This window comes from Cibotium barometz, chromosome 15 (genome assembly GCF_041138505.1).
Source record: "Cibotium barometz isolate CiBa-2024 chromosome 15, ASM4113850v1, whole genome shotgun sequence".
Classification (NCBI taxonomy): Eukaryota; Viridiplantae; Streptophyta; class Polypodiopsida; order Cyatheales; family Cibotiaceae; genus Cibotium; species Cibotium barometz.
The window spans coordinates 27,732,879-27,752,966 of NC_141060.1; the positions used below are offsets into that span (position 1 = coordinate 27,732,879).

A 20,088-nucleotide genomic window follows, 5' to 3' on the forward strand; every position below is an offset into this window, starting at 1 on the left:
GATGTGAAGCAATGTGGAAAGATGAGATTTCGTTAGAAATTGTATTTATGACCTGTTTTTAAATGACTGTTTTATGTCAAGAATGCAGGGGAAGCATTTGACCATCTTGTGAATGAGGTCGTGGAGACCTAAGTGATAAAGTTGCAACGGCTGACGGAGAGTTAATGGAGGACGTCTCGCGTAGCAAGGTCGACCGAGGTCTTAACCAGCCTCGGTTCAATTTAAATGGTGAGCTTCCAGTACGGTGGATGAGGAACTAAGGAAGCGGTCTATGAGTGAAGCGCTGGTGACCTGCGAAGGATTCCAGAGGGTGCTGACCATATGGTGCTCGGGCTCTGGGTCGTCGAAGATACCCGCGCGTACGTCGAGGAAGAAAATGAATCAAGGAGTTAGAGTTGTTTTCTGAACCCGGGTATGGATCTGGTTGATTGACCTTGCTGATCCTCAACGGATGAGTCCATGGCTTTTTTATATGGATCTGTTGGTTGATCTTAATGATCTTCAACGGAGAGTCCATCTGGATTTTTATAAGTGAATATATTTCCGGGTACTAAAAGCTAGGAACTATTGAAAAGGTCCCTGAGTGGACAGGTGGTGAGCGTTCTGGTTGCCAATGATGCCATGGGTACATCGATGAAGGAATGATTGGAAATTAGAATTCAACCTGGATATTTTGGAGGATTATGATCAGTGATACTATGGTTTCATTAAAAGATTTTTTTAAAGACAGCTGAATCTGTGAAACACGTAATTTCATATTGGGTGTGTAACTGGTGTGACTATCTTGAAGTTTGCTTGAAGCTCCGGCTAGGGAGCTTGGGAACTCTTTTCCTTGATACCCGAGATAAAACATAACCAAATTCCTAAATGGATCCTATCACTACAGTGGTTGGGCAGTTGCCTAACCCATGGATTAGATGGGGTTAGGCTGGACTGATGGATCCCTAAAATGAGACTCAATTCTGTTATGTTACGATAGATAAAGTAAATCCTGGATAGTCTTTGTTCTATAGAAAAGAATCAATGGCTGTGCTTCTTGACGAGGAAAAAAGTGTTGGTCTCTATGATCCAAGTGCAAGTCTCTTCCTTGATCTGACCATGTGACTTATCGGTTCGGTCGGATCAGTTTGGTTAGTTAAGGCTCTTGACTATGTTAGAATAAAAATATCCTGGAGGAATCGCTCGTGCTTTCTGGGCGAGGGAAGTTTTTTCGGGTTCGGTTTTGGAAGAACCGAGGGATTAGTCTCTTGTCCGGATATCCGTGGGCGAGGCCCGGAGTGAGAGGCTCTGCCCTGCGTAAGAAGTGCTACTTCTGCTGCTAGCACCCCTGAATTCATTGCGCGGAGGGGGCCGGGATCTTTCACTTCTCCTATGAGCGGATGGGGAGACGAAGATCTTGCATCCGAGTTCTTTGGGCGGCCAAAGAAACTACTCATCGCCTCAGCAACAAAGAGGAAGAGGAAGAGGGTGAGTGGGCACTCGTGATGGACTGATCTGGTAATTGGGAACCTGATCCCTTTGGCTCCCTGAATGAGGACCTGACTATGGGTGGCGGAATAAAGCGTTGGGACTCCCCGGATCCATCAGGCCAGGACTCCCATCCGAAGCATCATGCCCTCGAGGACAGCCCAATCCACGTTGTCGTAGGCTTTCTCAAAGTCCAAGAGAGACACTGCCGAATCATCCTGGTGAAAGTGAAGATGTTATCAAAGAAGCTCCTATCCTGGATGAAGCATGTCTATACACTGGGAATCAGATTTGGGAGGTGAGGCTGCAAGCGGCTGATGGCTTTGGTGAGGATTTTGTAGGTGTTGCAAAGGAGGGTGATGGGGTGCCACTATTGTTGTATCTCCAAACAGTCACACCACCCTCCTTGGGAATCAAATGGACGAGCCCCTCTGAAAGCCCCCTCCAAATGATTATGATCTCATTGAAGGCGGCTCAGAGCCGTCCTGCATCATGTCTCAGTGACGAAGGAAGAGGGAAACCGGGAGTCTGTCCGCTCCAGAGCACTTGCCGTAAGGCAGAGCTTGGAGGGTGTCACTCAGTTCCTCTCTCCAGAAGGGGGATCTCAAAAATCTCTGCAATCCAAGGGAGATCACCTCTCATGTGTGCTACCACACACTCTCTCAGGCTGCCTCGATCTGGGGTGTGAGGGGACCCGTCGAGAGGAACCCTCTGTAGAAATCTGTGGCAATAGCCTACCTAAGGAGGATTTGATCAATGGTGCATCTGAACTCCTCAGCCTGCAGACCCCGTCTCAGCGTTGGGGGGCTTGTAATCTTGAAGAAATCCCGTGTGACCTTCTCGCGTGCCTGTGTCCAAAAGGATGCACGGACGTGGTGCCTGAACTCCACCCTCCTCTCCTCTATCAAGCATATCCATGTGTGCTGACTCCAGCCACAGGCTGTCTGGGGTTTGCTCCTGCAGTCTCTAGAGGCAGGCAAGGCTCTTGCACAGGTTCCTCTCCTACTAAGCAATGAGTCTATCCTGGGCTGCTCTCTGTAAGAACGATTGTCACATGCATCCGTACTTGGATGCCACGTTGACGTATCCACACAGTAGGTGCAAGTCTTAGAGTGGTAACAGGCCCTTTGTGAGCCCTTGTCCAAGACAAATCAGTCAGTCTTATGGCAGCCCATGGCCCATCAGAGGGCCAGCCGAAGAGCCACCAAGATCCCATGGGTATGGGGGCTAGCCATAGACCAGCTCTATGGAGCCCAGTTGGCCCAGCAACAAGGGCTGCCCAGCAGCACGCATGTGAAAGTGCACACGTGTGAAAGCAATGGCTTCTATGCGTATTTTCCATAGTCATGAGTAGGCAGTGTGGGGGGGCAGGGGGTGCGGGGGGTCTCCAGCTCATGCACGAAAAGCCTTTTGTCCTCCAGCTTCGTCTGACTGCCTTGGGTAAAATACCTCCCTTTAATTCTAGCTGTTTACTGTCCTAAAAGGTGCCTAAACATAGCCTAAAATTGGAGATTAAGCATGTCCGCATGCTGTGCATGTGACACATGGCCCTCTTCCAGCCGAGGCGGCCTATGACAGTTCCTGGCACCTATAGCTCTTGGAGAGCCAATCTCTGACTCTCGTCCAGAGGGATCCAGGCAAGTGGGAGTGGTAGGACCCCTTGAGTCCGGAGAGCCCGACCACCCCCCTTTTTTTATTACCAGGAGAGGATGGGTTGTAGGATCCAGATTCATGAGATTGACGGCACCATGGCAACGGAAGAATACTGGGCATCCCAGGGCATCTCTTCCCGCTTCCTCGGAGATTTTTGGAAGCGTCTTTGGAACAGTTATCGACCTAGGATGGTCACACTCTTTCTCTGGCAGTTGGCCCACCGCATCCTTGCTGTCTTTACTTGGTTGGCCGGCACAGTGTGTGCGATGCAGCCACCTCATGGAGTCATAGCAGCAGTCCTGTTGGGACTCTCCCAAAGTGCAACAGGTTTGGCAGAGGATGCCGGCCTATACACATCGTTGTGGTCTGCGCTGCGTACTATCACTTTGGGGGCAGTATTGTATGTGAGTGAGGCTGGCCCCACTCTTTTCAACGAGGAGGAAACTAGTGGGTAGGCTCTCTGACTCTCTCACTACGGGATTGATACAGTTCCCTCTCCGAGTCCCGACAGATCGACAGAGCCCTAGTCTCCGGGCACCAGTTGAGATGGGATATCATTAGCAACATAGCTGCATGGTGCCCGTTGTAGCAAGGCCATTGAGGGTCCTCTCTCCCCTCCAACTGAGTCCATCCCATTCCATTTAGACTGACATCATTCATACCCTCCATGGTCAGTGGGGTTGCTTCAGGGTGGGTCAGATTGCATGAGAAGATTACGAGAGGCCTTCTTGCGCACATGGTACACGGGTCCCTTTCTCACTGATCGGGCAGATAAGATTACTTGGCTTTACAGGCCACCGGTTTGGCTCCCCCCCCTCCCCCCTTCCCCTTGTATGAGGTAGTTTCCCTTTGAGAGCAGCCAGCCATGGAGGGAAACACCCCTCCCAAGTTTGTTCTTTGCCTCCTTTGAGAGTTCTGAGCATGTACATATAGCCCTCAGGCTGCAATTTTTTAACTAATAGAAGGATCTCTTTCATGGACAAATGCATGATAGATATATTCTTGATGTATTACTATGGTCTCATAGACCCTTGTGGTCTATTGTAAGACATCAGGTTGGTTAGGCTGCCAACAAAGAGATCCCGGGCTTCAGTCCTATTCCTTGCATTTCGGTGCCATCGTAAGGATCATGTGGTGTATTACTATGGTCTCATAGACCCTTGTGGTCTATTGTAAGACATCAGCTTGGTTAGGCTGCTGACCAAGAGATCCCGGGCTTAAGTCCTATTCCTTGCATTTCGGTGCCATTGTAAGCATCATGTGGTGCATTCGCTTGGCTATGGCATTAAAAGAATCATCCTTATCTCTCGGGTGTAGTTAACTCATGGATCACATGTAACATCTTTGCGGTCTCATAGACCCTTCGGGTCTTTCGTACACATTAATAGCTTTGTTTTGTTTCTATTTTATTTTCCGTTACATGATGAGATATGCCGTGGACATTTGTATCACGTTGGTCTCATAGGCCCATTGGGTCTTTAGTAGATGCTTACTATATCTTCTTTCTTTCTCATGTAGTGCATTCACTTTGCTATGGCATTAAAAGAATCATCCTCATCTCTCTATTGTTCAGTTTACTCATTTGACATCTTTGCGGTCTCATAGACCCTTTGGGTCTTTCATATGTTCTCTCTCTCTCTCTCTCTAACCAACAAAGGCAGGCCCCTTATAGAGAAATTTTTCTCTTGTTTAATAAGGTTGATTTGAGTTCTTGTCCTCTATGCAGCCATCTTTGATGACAATATCCAGCATCCTATGCATGTATCTACTTGGAAGTATCCTTAAGATGGGGAAATGGTTTGTAGCTGAGCTTCCTGAAGAAGAGTTCATGGCGGAATGCCGTGAATATGCTGAAACGGTTGGGGTGAAAGGAGCCCCGCCGGAGCCACGTCGAACATTTGAACGCTTCTGGGACTGCAGGTTTTCTCTTAACCCAAGTTATCTTAGATTTCAACTGATTATTTCCTTTTACAGTGGTGCTTTTCCTCAAGAGGCTTTTCTCTTTTGCAATTGAGTAGACATGCATGCATGTTTGTCTTGCGAGCTAGCTGAAATGATAAATATTGTTACTGCCATCTCAACTGCTGGATAATTACGTGTCTTCTAGTGGGCTGTAACCATTACCTGGTCACTATCATTATTGTTGCGTGTTACCTTCACCTTGGGAGAAGTGATAGAACTTGGCATGGCAGTTCATGTTTGAAGTTGACCACTAGGTGGAGACATCTTTATATGTGTCTTCTCTTGGGCGTGCTGATGAAATGAATGGGGATACCATAGCATGCAGTCTACGAGCGAGACCTGCCAATGCCAAAGAGGAGAGGTCTTAACTGGCCAGCTTCTTTTTATAACCTCTTGTGACAGTGTTGGTGGCTAGGATGGTAGCTCTGACAGGAGTTTTGGAGGATGTTGCCAACTGAGACCAGAAGTCGGAGACAAGTCTCAGACAAACACGTAGAGACAGGAAACCTGAGGATGTTCCCAACTGAGACCAGAAGTCGGAGACAAGTCTCAGACAAACACGTAGAGACAGGAAACCATGATCATACGAAGGTATAGAGATGCACTATGTCGGAGTCTTCACTGAGAGACTCCTATTGCAGAGAGGAGCAGATGCTACAGGGATATTTATAGGTCTTCTCTCACAATGCCAAGTACCTATGTAGCATGCCACCCTTATATCTAGCTTTTATAGTCCATTTTGACCTTCTTTTGTCAGTTAGTTGTTTAAAATTTGTACATGTTTTATGTTGGTCTCATAGACCTTTGTGGTACTCTACATACAAGGATACACAGTTGTCATTTGTACTTGCTGGACTTGCATAGTACACATACCCTTTTCTCTCATGGTGTTTGTTTTTCTCTTTCCATCTTCGGACTTTTAGTTTATTCATGGCACATTTGTACTACTTCTTGGTATCATAGACCCTGTGGGCCTTTTATAGACATTAAAACGCCTCTCTCTCTCTCTCTCTCTCTCTCTCTCTCTCTCTCAGCACATGCCAGAGTGACGCGGGGATATGCAGCCTTGAGCTTACTTGAGCGGCAGTGCTTCCAAGCACATTTCCAGGAGCCCAGGACGAAGGGCTGGCTTTTTGACACCCTCGTCACACCAGCCTTGATGTATGGAGCAGCTTTTTGGGGGCCAGATTTATCCGATGAGGATTGGCAGCGAGTTGAGAGGCCCCAGGTCATGATGTTCTCCCATATGATCTGCAGCAAACCATCAGTCCCACACCAGATTATCCAGGCAGAGTTTGCTGCAGCCCCAATGGTAGTGGAGGCACTCTTCCAGACAGTCACATACCTCCATCGCATTAGTCACATGGATCCCCACAGGTACCCGAGGCTTGCCCTGGAGTCCTCTGGACAGCGAGCACTTGAGGGGCACTCTGGAGTATGGTATGCACTAGTTTCCACTTGGTTCTCAGTAAATGGGCCGCCCACCCCCCCTTCAGTACAGTTTGGACTCCCCTTTTCTCTGGCTGTCTCACGAGGATACCAACCGGGTTATCCTGTCAGATCTTCTTAGCCTCTACACACAGTGCACATGGATCACACCTCCGGAGCTCCCCACGAAGATGCACTTCTACAGAGATCACTTCCTCACACTCACTAAGGATGGATTCATCCAGCAGCCAGGCTACTTGAGTGTTCACATGTCCCATGCCATACGGATTGTGATTGGCCAGATACGGGTTTCATCCCACCACCTCAGAGTGGAGACAGGTAGAGATGAGCGCATCTTCAGAGCCGGGAAGCTCATACGGAGACCTAGAGAGGAGAGGATCTACCGACTATGCACACAGAGGTTGAGACGGAGGAGCATTACATATGCCGGTGCCCAGTATACTATGAGATCTGCGGGAGGTTTCACTGTCTATTTCGTGAGGGATTCGGTCCACTCTCCAGGATCATTGACTTCCAGGACCAGCGTTGCCTGGGCCTCTTCTTGCTTGAGCTTCGCAGACACAGGGACACCTTCTTGAGAGAGCCTTAGCCCGAGCCACCCTGCCCCCTCCCTCGCCAGCCAACCGCCAAAGCCATGCCAATGATAAAGAGGAATCATTTTTATGCCAAAGTTTCATGACAAGGCAATCATGGCAATACTTGTTGTACCAAACATGAGAAGATTGAGATTCTCAAACAGTCAAAAGCACTTAAAAGGCACCAAGATATGGATTGTAGAACAACTGACTCCAATCCAACTCAACCAGAAGCTTGTAGAATTAGCCAAAGTTTGAGCAGCTTGCAATGAAGGAAAGTGGAATAGTCTACTGCAAGGGCAGAGCTATCATTGAAGATTTTCACACATCCAAACCCAATTCCGACTTTGAGTTGAAATGAATGTATTTGAAGCGTGGCATCGTATCTTTATAAGATGATTAGTAGGACTTTTGTTTGTTTTTCTTTCATTGGACCAAATATATGGTTTAAGATCTTCATGGTCTTCATAATGTGTATTTGGTCCTAGAGGCAGGTAAATGTGCACCCCTAGTGAGGTGGAGGATGAGAAGCACTATTTGTTCACATGCCCACCCCACTATGAGATCCGTGGGAGATTTTATTCTCTCTTTCGAGATGGATTCTGTTACGACCCTTACACGTGGAAACACGTGGGATGCGTACACACCAATACGCGGGATTTACATGCTAGTAATGCGTGGGACACGCCCGCGTTGCATGGGAAATCCAATGGCGGCGTACTATTGCACATCATCGCTTATAATAATAAATGTGAGTGGGTAATGTTCGTGGGTGACGGTTGTAGGCCAAAGACCTAGTGATGTGTAGCATGGGGGTACCAGCGGGGACACAGGGGGCACGTGAGTATGGTGTGTGGCCGGTAAGGTACACATTGGATACCTGGGGTCACTGGTATATATAATGGTTCGGTGGTTAAACATGGTTGCTAAGTTAGGTTTGTTTTAGCTAATTCTTGAGTTCTTCTTCTCCTCTCTCACGTTTTTGCATGAAGCTAGTTTTTCACAGAGCTAGGTTGCCTTTCATGGAGGCCTGTCATTTGGTATCAGAGCTTAGGCTTTTATTCTTGGCTATGGGGGAAGCCTAGCTGTAGGTCTCAGCAAGCTTGAGCGTGGAGATCAAAGATTTGCCAACATGTTTCGTTGATGCAGCCATCCATCCATTTCTTTTTTCTACCGCCTGCAGTTGTTGTGGCTAAGCCATAAGCACCTTTGTGTGGTGCTAGTGATTTCTTACACAACTAGCGAAGCTCTTTCTCCCAACTCTACTGCAACGCACAGCACGCGCCGTCGTCGTCGTCGTCAACAGCATTGGGAAAAAAATGCCCATGTCTTTTTTACACAATGCTTATTACAAAAAAGAAAGAAAGCCCTACTCTAAGGTTTCAAGAGAAGGTTCATACACAGTGCATCTCGGCTCTTTTCGGTGGTTTGTTTCTTGTTGCACCTGACACGATTCACGCAGCTGTAACTCTACACGGCTTCAATCTTCATCGGCTTTGACATTCATATGACTAGGGGGCTCACTTATCTCTTCTCTTTTTATTTTCCATCGTTTGGTGCTTCTTGCATATTATTGATTAAAAATGAAATCCTATCACTCTGCCCCAAAATCATCGGAGTCTGTCCCTCTTTGCCAACAAATGCATGATTTGCGGGAGCAAATGAATTTATTTATGAATGATATCCGCACTATGATAACACCTCTAGTACCTCAGCCGACTTCGGATATCCATCACTTTGGTAATGAGGGTACATTGGAAAAGGGATTAAAGCCAAAACTTGCATTAAAGGATTTGAAACCACCAAAGTACACTGGCACTTTACCTTCTCGCACAATTGAAGTAGTAGATCAATGACTTTCTAAGTGGGAACAATGCTTTACTTTATGTGATATCACAGATGAGCACATAAGAATCCAACATGTTGCGTATAATTTACAGGATGTGGCTCATCGTTGGTGGAGGAAAATTCAAAAGGATAGAGCAATTTCCAATACTTGGGAGGAATTTAAGGATATGTTTATTTAGAATTTTATGCCACCAGATGAGCAGAGTAGAGCCCTTGACACTTGGTTTTTTTTCTCTCAAAAGAATCTTACAGTTCAGGAGTATGTTGACAAGTATCAAGAGGTGCTTATGAAAATTCTATAAATTTTACCAGATTTCTTAGAAGTTTATAAATTCGCCTTGGAGTTAAATGATAAACTTTGACCATTAGTTCGCCGTGAGAAGTGTCAAACTCTATCCAAAGCTATAGAAATGCCTTTGTTTATGAAGATGGTTGAAAGTCAAGTATCAAAGTCTCATTTTATGCGACCTACTTAAGAAAAAAGAGGTACACTAGTGGGCAAAAGAGAAAGACATCTATGTCTAGTGTACATTCTGTTATAAAGACTCTTGCAGGAGTTAAGAGAAAGGTGTCAATGAAGAATGACTGCAGATCTTCTCTCACTCCAGAACAGTTTGAGAAAGCAAAGAATGAAGGCTTATCTATGCTTGTATGGGGGAGCATCAAAGGCGTGATTGTCCATTGAAGAAGTAGCGTATAGCTGCAAATGTGACCACTAAGCCTATAGATTCAGATCACGGGGATGATCTCGAGGAAGATTTATTGGATGATACTCCAGAGCAGACACCCCAACATTCTACTACGATACTTTCAATGTCAATTGAGAAACGGATACCCACGGCCACAAATACAGTCTTATCTTCTCAAGCTAGTCGTAGTTACCAGTTTTCGGTTATAGAACTTATTGTCATGAAGGGTTCAATGGAAGGGAAACTAGTGAAGGTACTTTTCGATACAGGCTCTAGTCATAATGTGGTTAGTTCTCAACTTGTCAAGAAGTTAAAGTTGAAGACTCAACCATTGCCATATCAGTAACAGTTGAGCTAGCAGATGGCAAAGGAATAGAGGTTTGGGAGACCAACAGGTTGTAGGCCTTGGTCTCACCATTCAATCCTACTTTGAGGAGCTCTAACTTTGATATTACTTGACTAGCACATTTTGATGTTGTGCTAGGGAAAGAATGGCATGCACAGAAAAAGCCTCTCATTGACTTCGCAACGCATGCCTATCAATTTATGCATGAGGGGTGGATACATCACATTAAAGGTGAGCTAGATCTACCCAAAAATGCATTAATTACTGCTACACAAATGCTTAAAATATCTTGTCTCTCTTTTTAGGTTGGGTTCAAAAAGTTACTAGTACTGTAGACACGCATGAAAGTGGAACTCCAACTTGTAATGCCACAAAATCTTAACAAGAGAAAATTCTGAAGGAAGAAGGAATTTTTTGATGTTTTCAAATCTGACCTGTCCTCTTCTTTGCCTCCGTGCAGAAATGTGGAGCATCGAATAGAGCTTGTGCTCGGCGTAATTGCGGTTAATAGACCTCCGTACTGGATGAGTTTGGTCGAGGAGAGCGAGGTGTCGAAGGTGATTGAGGAGTACATAGCGAAAGAACTCGTTCGTCCCAGTTTCTCACCGTTTGCTTCTCTGGGTTTGTTAGTTAAGAAGAAAGATGGTTTTTATCGAATGTGTATCGATTATAGAGCCTTAAATCAACTTATTGTAAAACATCAATATCCAATGCTAAGGAGTGATGATTTGATAATTTTCTCTAGGTGGAGCTAAAATCTTTAGTAAGATAGATTTAAAAAGTGGATATCATCAGATTTATATTAAAGACGAAGATGTATCTAAGATTGCTTTTCGTACTCGTTTTGGTCATTATGAGTACTTGGTAATGCCATTTGGATTTACTAATGCACCAACCACATTTATGATGTTAATGAATGATGTCTTTAGGCCATTCATGGGTAAGTTTGTGGTGGACTTTATTGATGACATTTTGGTTTATAGTATATCTTTATTGGAGCACAAATCACACTTGTTTACAGTCATTGGCGTGCTTAGGGAAAATGTGTTGTATGACAAAATACAAAAGACTTTTCTATGTCGAGGAAGTTGAATATTTGGGACACATTATATCGGCGCTAGGCATAAAGATGGATTCAAAGAAAGTAGCAGTAACCTTGGCTTGGCTTGTTCCACGGAACATTACTGCGCTTAGATCTTTCTTAGAACTATCCAGTTTTTATAGAAAGTTTATTATTTTCTATTCTGAAATAGCGGCGCCATTGACTGACTTGTTGCAAGTTACCGTTGTTTATGTCTAGACCGACATTCAACAACAAAGTTTTGATAAATTAAAGCAAGCGGTTGTAACTGCATCTGTGTTGACGATCGTGGATCCGTCATTACCTTTTGTTGTTGAGATAGATGCTAATAGTATTGCCATAGGAGTTGTGTTGAGCCGAGAATGCCGACCAACGGATTTTGAGAGTAAGAAACTCAGTAGTTCGCAACGCAATTGGCCTACACATGACCTTGAATTGTATGCAGTTATACATGCACTCAAGGTATGGAGGCATTACTTATATAGAGCTGAGTTTAAGGTATACATGGATCATGATACATTGAAGTATTTTTGTAACTAGTCGGATTTAAGAGGCCGCTAAGAAAGATGGGCCGAATTGATGCAAGAGTTTCACATGGAAATCTTGTATAGACGAGGAAAAGAGAATGTTGTTGTCGATGCATTGTCTCGTATAATGTATCAGATGAGTTTCAGTATAGTCGAGAATGAGATCATTCATAGAATACATGAAGCCCAAAAGACGGATCCATATGTTCAATCGTTATGGGCTAGCCAAGTAGATGAGGAATTAGTCCCGTCAGATTTATTGTTTGGTAAACGTAGATTTACCATTGAGAAAGGAATTCTCAAGAGGAACAGCAAGATATGTGTTTCGGACTCAGATAATTTGCGGGTATTAGTGACACGAGAATGTCACGATAGTCCATGTATTGGACACACGAAAATTAAGAAAACAATTGAGTTCATTAAACATTTCTACTAGTGGCTACATTTAAAGAAATATATTAATCATTATTTTAAACATTGTTTACAATGTCAAGTTACTAAATTTGAGCGTGTGAAATCGCCGAGATTGTTACATCTGTCGCCTATCCCAAAAAGGAAATGGTAGAGTATTTCCATGGGTTTACCTAGAACCAAGAAAGGCTATAATGCTATCTTTGTAATTGTGGATAGATTCTCTTAGATGGCACATTTTGTTCCTACTACGAACAAAGTTGAATCTCTGTAAGTAGCGGAATTATTTATTACCGATGTGTTTAGATTACATGGCTTGCTAGAATCCATTGTGTCAGATAGAGATCCGCAGTTTCCAGGAAATTTTTGGCAGCATGTTTTTTGTAAACTTGGCACGTAACTCTGCATGAGTAGCAGTGATGATCCATAGACTGATGGTCAGACCGAGCGAGTCAACCAAGTCTTGGAGGATATGTTAATAGCTTATGTTAGGGAACGATAGAGCGATTGGAAAAGGTATTTACCTTTATTCGAGTTTGCGTATAATTCATGCAAGCATTCCTCTACAAACTTTTCTCCATTTGAAATGAATTATGGGTATAATCCATTGATGAGCATAGATGCTATTATATGCTATGGGCAACATAATCAATCACACCCTATTTGAATGACTTCTAATCCTCTTATTGGATTACCTCAAAAGACACCCAGTGCAGCTGAATTTCTGTCTCAGATGCAATTAAATTTAGCTAGAGCTCAAGATTATATCCGTCGGGCTACGGATCAAGCAGTTAAGTATGCTAATCCCAAAAGGATAGCTCGTTCTTTTAAAGAGGAGGAGAAAGTGTTTCTACTTGTTCCTCGGAGAACTAAGACACTTCGTGCGGGTAAATCTACTAAGTTGTCACTTAGATATTGTGGGCTATGGACGATTTCGAAATAAGTTGGAGATTGGCTTATAAGTTAGACTTACCACAAGACTGTCGTGTCCACCTAGTATTTCATGTGAGTTGATTGAAGCGTTATCTTCACGACGGTGATAATTTAGTTAATGGTATGATTGCTTTGTAGGAACTTGATCAAGAAGATCATGAACCAGAATAGATCCTAGAACGAAGAAAAAGACGATTGCGAAATCTTACTCTTTGGAAGTTCCTTGTAAAATGGAAAGGACATCCCTTAACAGATGCAACTTGGAAAACAGAGTTTCAGTTTCATAAGCATTATAATAAGGTTGACATCGAGGATGATGATTCCTAAAAGAGGGAAAGAGTTTTATGACCCTTACACGTGGCAACATGTGGGACGCGTACACACCGATACGCGGGATTTACTTGCCAGTAATGTGTGGGATACGCGGGCATTGTGTGGGAAAACCAATGGCGGCATACTATTGCACATCATCGCTTATAATAATAAGTGTGAATGGGTAATGTTCGTGGGTGTCAGTTGTAGGCCAGAGACCCAATGATGTGTAGCAAGGGGGTACCAGCGGGGACACAGGGGACACGTGAGTATGGTGTGTGGCCAGTAAGGTACACACTGGACACTCGGGGTCACTGGTATATATAATGGTTGGGTTGTTAAACATGGCATGCCAAGCTAGGTTTGTTTTGGTTAATTCTCGAGTTCTTCTTCTCTCTCATGTTTTTGCATGAAGCTGGTTTTTTCACAGATCTAGGTTGCCTTGCATGGAGGCTTGATAGATTCAGCCCCTCTGATGGGTCATGCAGTATGAGGACCAGAGATGTTTAGGCATGTATTTCCTAGAGCTTCACCATCACTTAGAGGTCATCTTGAGGCAGCACTCCAAGACATTGCGAGTGAGGCACATCCCTTTACTTGGATCTGCATGCCAAGGCATTGAGTATGAGGTTACAGCTTGTTCTTCAAAGGGTTATTCATGACACACAAAATGGGTTTCTCCAAGCAAGGAGTATATTTAATAACATCTTCCCATTTTGGGAAGTTGTGAAGTGGGCTAAATCTAGCTAGCAACCCCTTGCCATCCTCCTGATGGACTTTGAAAAAGCATATGACAGAGTGGATTGGGACTTCTTGGAAGGCACGATGGCATGTATGGGGTTTTCCAAGGATTGGATCAGAGGGGCTCAGCCTGTATAGGGAGGCCCTTACCACAGTTTTGGCATGCGGGGGATATGGTGAGTGTTTAGAGATTTCCCGCTTGGTGCAGCAGGAATGCCCCCTAGCTCCCTTAATATACCTCATAGTAGCAGAGGCTATGAGAAGGTTCTTTCGGGCTACCCCAAGAGTCTTGTGCCTCAGTTTGCCTATGTCTAGAGGAAAAGTTATTAGACTCGGAGCTAGGAGATGATACCATGATGTTTTTGGAGGCCTCACATGCATGTCTTTGTGCCTTCCGGACAGCCTTGGTGTTTTGTTTGGCAACACGAGCCACCATGAATTGGCATAAGTCTGGGGGATTTGGATCAGTGTTTCTCCGTAGGCAGATTGGGGTTTGGATGTGGGGTTCACTTGGATTGAGAGAGGATGCACTAGCAAATACCTTAGCTGCCAGGTTGGCATTGACATCTCCCAAACAACAGTTTGTGCATGTGCTCATGAGCATTAAAAGTAAACTTTAGCATTGGAGTAGCAAGAAGCTTGATTTGGCATCTAGAGCCTTGGTGGTTAACCAAGTGCTGCTGGCCATTGCTTATTTTATCACTGGCAACGTAACTGGATGTTCAATCCCCCCCCTCGGCCAGTTACGTCACCTCATTCAGAATTTCCCTTGGTCAAGATTAGATGGCACAATACACACGAGGGCCAGTGTTGCTTGGGAAACCATTATCCTACCCAAGCAAGAGGGGGGATTGAACATCATAGACCCAGAGGTGCAGTGTAAGGCGTTGCTTTGTAAGATGACTGTTAGAGGATTTCTTCTTGGCACCAAACCATGGAAAGAATTTCTAATGCAGCAGGTTATGAGGTGTACTCCAGTTAGGGAGCTGATTGGATATACAGCCCATGTTTTATCTTCTCGGATGCAAAGCATCAGCCCCGATCCTCCCCGTTGGTTAGATTCCTTGTTTGGGCTTGGGATGATCAGTCAAGGAGTTGCTCAGCGGTGCCGTCTTCAGGACATGCCGGAGTCAGGATACCTTCCCCCAGCAGAGGTTGGACAGCGCATGGGAGATAATCGCCAATATTGCAGCCTGGCACATTTGGAAGGCTAGATGCACTGAGGCCATTGAGGGCAATCTGGTTTATAAGTCACAGTGCATTTGCAGGATTTTGGAGTGATATCATCCACACCCTCATGGCTACTTAGGCCACAATCAAGGATTAAAGTTCGAGGGCTGCGGAGAGAAAGCGCGACAATTTATGAGAGTGGGATTATGGCATCTTTTTCACTCCCACTCATATGGGACCTTGTTGGCAGCACAAGGTACCGGATTTGTTGAGATTTCCACCTTGTTTGGTTTGAAATCTCCCTCTTGTATATTTTTCGCCCGGGAAAAAAAAAGCCACTGACATGAGCAGCAACAAGAACTGCCAGGTATTGGGACGCGTGATCCTTTGACCACACATACACAGGGTGTCACAACCCACTAGTGAGAGTGCATGATCCCTTTTGTGAGCTAGACACCCTAGGATTCAAAGGCTTCATTAATCCACCTGGTAGGTAGCTGCAGCTCCAGGATATCCTTCTGCGATATGGTGAGCTCCCATCATAGAGGGGAGGGGAGATGCTATGGTTTCTTTGCATTCTATTCTAGAGGAGGATGGTATTACTGTATGACCAACATTGTCATCTTTCCATGGTTCAGATTCATCATGGATACATTGTACTATCTTTTTTTATCTCATAGACCTCCTCTAGGTCTTTTGAAGATGTTAAGATCTCTCTCTCTCTCTCTCTCATCTTGATACTCCCAAAAGCAACCTTACTAGACGAGCTCAACGAGATTATTCAGAGGCCTCTTGCTACATGTCTTTTTCAAATGGCTTGAGTCGCCAAAATTCCCACGTAGATGGGTTCCTACAGGGGTCCATTTTACAAGGATTGTTTCGTACATATTACTGTAGATGTATTCATTCTGAGGCCAGGGTAACTACATAGACATATGTCACATGCTTTGAGGATTGCCATTGGTTAGGTTATAGATCATGCCACTTGCGATGTGAGATAAAGCTTTATTGGGAGCACCAATCACAAGAAGCTTGCATTATTTGTCAGTTGTGTGACATTGGAGAGACTAAGAGGACCGTACCTTTTTAGATGTTCTATCTATTACAAGATCCTCTCTCAAACCTTAACAGGGCCTGTTTCTTCTAGAGATGGGAAAGCGTAGAGATATTAGCAAAGGGGCAGAGAGACTATTGGACACTCTCAGAGCCTCTTTATCTCTTAGTAGTAAAGGGGCACAGAGACTATTGGACACTCTCAGAGCCTCATCTCTTTCAACCAGGCTACAAAAAGTTGCAAGTAGAGGTCTAGGGAACCTTCTAGCCTTGAATGACAGACCGTCCCATGATTCTTTGATAACTTTGTTTCACTCTTGTTTCAGTATGGCTGCCTGTGATTACATGTATTGGAAAGGTGGCAATGCATTCATAGAGAAAGTCCATGCATTTTGCTTAGCTTTCAAGAAAAACATATTTTGTTGCATTTTAGAAATTCAATCAAGTCAGATTGTTATATTTGATCGTATAACGGTTTGATTGCTGCTGTAATTAAAAAACAGATGTGAAGATGATTGGAAAACATCCTTTCGGCTCTTTGTTTGTGGTTAGTGAGCATATTCAATCAATTTGTCAATTAGTAAAGCACAATTATGTCATTTAGGTTTATAGTGGCTAAGACGATCTTACAAAGGAAGCATTTTTGAACCAGGGATTTCATCATTTCTAGTACTCCTCTGCACGATGGCGTAAGTTCTCATCCTGCCAATTTCAGTCGTCTCAAGAGCAATTTTGTTTTTGAGGGGGAGGGTGTGTATGTGCGCCCCTCACTGCTGGGTGAGGGCCTGCCTACATGACTCTAATACTCTTTCTAATGCAGTTTCATTAAGTTTACATTTAACAATGTAATAGCAATCCTCTTCTCAGCTGTGATTGCTGTCTTCTTTTTCCTGTGGTAAGTTGCTTTTATACCCCATTGTATAAAGCTTTGAAATGCTATATCCTCAGTAGAAAGTGATGGTTGTTTTAGTTCAGTTTCTATATATTGAACCATGTAGGTTGGGAGCTCAAGTCACTTGGGGTTCTTACCTGATGACAACTCAAGCTGATAGCACCTCTTCTACATCGGGCTATCATTTACTCTATTTACCTTCAGAAAGTCCTTTCAAGTGGCACTTGTGTCCTGTTTTAAGGCCTGAATTGATCAATTTGATTTCGGATTCCCCACGATCAGAAGACACTGAAGGTCAACTGCTGGTCCAGGACAACCCACAGGCATCATCGCCCATCTAAGGATATCGTTGTTATCAGTTGCCTTAGTATATAATTCATTTGTAAGATGTGCGTTCACAACATGGGTTATTTTGTAAAGATCAGACAAAAATTGTTTACAAAGTGGGTAGGAAAATAAGGGTGAAACAATAAGAGGGTATAGAAACTCCACACTTCTTGCATATACATAGATGTGAGGGCATGCACTCCATAAATGTACTGAGTGAATCTTGGAGGGTGATGGGAGCTAGCTACATCTCCATGAAGTTATCCTCTGTGGTACCACTCTTGGGAAGTCCTTTGATGAGTACTCGAAGAGCTAGACTTCCTCCATTTGTGTGTTTCTTTAGTTCTGGCCATTGGGGTTGCTCGGGTCTTGACTTTGTCACAAACTGTCTTCGATGGGTACTTGAAGAGCTAGACTTCCTCCATTTGTGCCCCTTGAGTTCTGGTCCTTGGGGTCTTGGCTTTCTCACAAGCCGTGCTAATCACTTCCTTGATGGTCTCTTTGAGAGACTCTTCTACCTCTATGATCATGGTCAAGATCTTTCTCTATTTGTTATGGACCAATCCTTGTGCAAGATTTGAACTTGAACCTTGCAAGGAGGTGGAGGCTTTAAGCGATGATTCTCTTGTTGTAAGGATGATTTGTTGTTGGAAGGATGATTTGTTGTTGCTATGTCTAGAATTACCTGCAACTAGCTAGTAGGCTTAACCTCCCCAAATACTGGTGTAAGAGATTAATTAATTAGGGAAGCGAGCCTTACTGCTTGAAGATAAATTAGGTGAGAGATTAATTAATTATGGAAGTGAGCCTTATATGCTTGCAAAAGAGAGAGAGAGAGAGAGAGAGAGAGAGAGAGAGAGAGAGAGAGAAATTGTGGCTGATGTACATTTTTTTTACATATAATATAAAACACCATTTCACGAAGAAAAAAAAAAGAAATTGATCGACGTTTACAAAAGACCATAGGGTCTTTGCGAGAGTGAATGGAAACAAGGAAACAATTTTAAACAACATAGAAGGAAAAATAGAGATGAAGAAGACAAGGATAAAAAAGGTTGATAAAGAGGGAAGGAGAGGGGATGCGGTTTGGAAACCAATTTTAAAAACCAAAGAACAAGATGTGGGTGAGAGAGAGAGAGAGAGAGAGAGAGAGAGAGTGAGTGAGTGAAGACTAGGAGGATGAAAAAAGTATAAGAAAAAGTAGTTAGGGATGAAGATGAGAGAAGAAACAAGAACAAAAAAATGAAAGAGGTCAATAATAGGACAGAGAGAGATAGAAAGGTAGGCAAATGGTGAAGGAACCAAATTTGAGAGAGAGAGAGAGGTGGCAAAGTAATAAGTGAATCAAAAGAATAAGAAATAAGAGGAGTGGACACAAAGAGAAAGGACGGCAAATGGCGGAGGAACCAAATTTAAAAAGCAAAGAAGATGTGGTGAGAAAGAAAGAAAGATATATTAAGCGTCTACTAAAGACCCAATGGGCCTATGAGACCAAAGTGATACATTAATGTCCATGGCATATCTTATCATGGAATGGAAAATAAAATAGAAACAAAAACATAGGTATCTCAGTGGGGTGATACAAAATTGTTCATGGAAACTCATCATGGAATACTAGGAACATCGAAACATGAGAGGAGTATTAACCCCTAGTAGATGATATACCACTCTCCAAAATATCAAGCATGGGGCTAATGAGTGTGTTGAGAGGTCTTCCTCAAAAGGTAGCGTGGAGCATGTCTTGGGTCTAGAGTTGATGAGGGGATCATGGTCGGCGGCCGGGAGCCTGGGGGTGCCGGGCACGTTGGAATGCAGAGGCCCAGTCTGAAGTAATTTCTCTTAGGTGAGGTGGGTCCGGAGCAACCTAAGGTGGATCCATTGTAAGGGTGTCCTCCACCTCCTAGATCCAAAATAAAATGGCGGTTGGCTGAGTGAGGGAGGGGTCGGGGCCAAAGCTCTCTCAAGAAAGTGTCGTTGTCTGCGGAGCTCAAGCAGGAAGAACCCTAAGCAACGCTGGCTCGAGAAGTGAATGATCTTGGAGAGTGGACCAAATCCCTCATGAAACAGACAGTGAAACCTCCCGTGGATATCATAGTGTACTGGGCAATGGCATATGTAGTGCTCCTATGTCTCAACCTCTGTGTGGCGTAATTGGTAGATTCTCTCCTCTTTGGGTCTTCGTATGAGCTCCCTGACTCTGAAGGAGCACTCAGCTCTACTTGTCTCCACTTTGAGGCGGTGGGATGAAACTCGTATTTGGCCAATCACGATCCACATGGCATGGGACACCTGAACACTTAGGCAATGAGGCTGCGGGATGAATCCATCCTCAGTGAGCATGAGTAAGTGATCTTTGTAGAAGTGCATCTTCGTTGGGAGCTCTGAAGGTGTGATCCATGTGCAATGAGTGTAGAGGTTGAGTAGATCTAACCGGATAACCCTGTTGGTATCCTCATGAGAGAGCTAGAGAAAAGGGGAGTCCAAACTGTACTGAAGGGGTGGTAGGCGGTACATGCGGAGCCCATATATTGACAACCAAGTGGAAACTAATGCATACCATACTCCAGAGTGGCCCTTAAGTGGTAGTTGTCTTGAGGACTCCAAGACAAGTCTTGGGCACTTGTGGGGATCCATGTGATTGATGCGATGGAG

General features: G+C 44.2%; 1 protein-coding gene across 4 annotated transcripts in view; it reads left to right on the top strand.

The window, feature by feature from the left end:
* LOC147631126 (uncharacterized) overlaps positions 1 to 18,108 on the top strand; it is a 68,003-nt gene extending 49,895 nt beyond the window's left edge. For 2 of the 4 annotated variants that reach the window (XM_086809468.1, XM_086809467.1), the window contains exons 5-9: positions 4,847 to 5,040; positions 16,721 to 16,764; positions 16,870 to 16,906; positions 17,038 to 17,112; positions 17,216 to 18,108. In XM_086809468.1, the coding sequence (XP_086665594.1) occupies positions 4,847 to 5,040; positions 16,721 to 16,764; positions 16,870 to 16,906; positions 17,038 to 17,112; positions 17,216 to 17,450 (585 nt within the window). In that variant the 3' untranslated portion in view covers positions 17,451 to 18,108. Of the gene's footprint in view, positions 1 to 4,846; positions 5,041 to 16,720; positions 16,765 to 16,869; positions 16,907 to 17,037; positions 17,113 to 17,192 lie in introns of all 4 variants that reach the window. The other 2 variants (XM_086809470.1, XM_086809469.1) reach the window with 2 other exon arrangements.
* Positions 18,109 to 20,088: the final 1,980 nt, after the last annotated feature.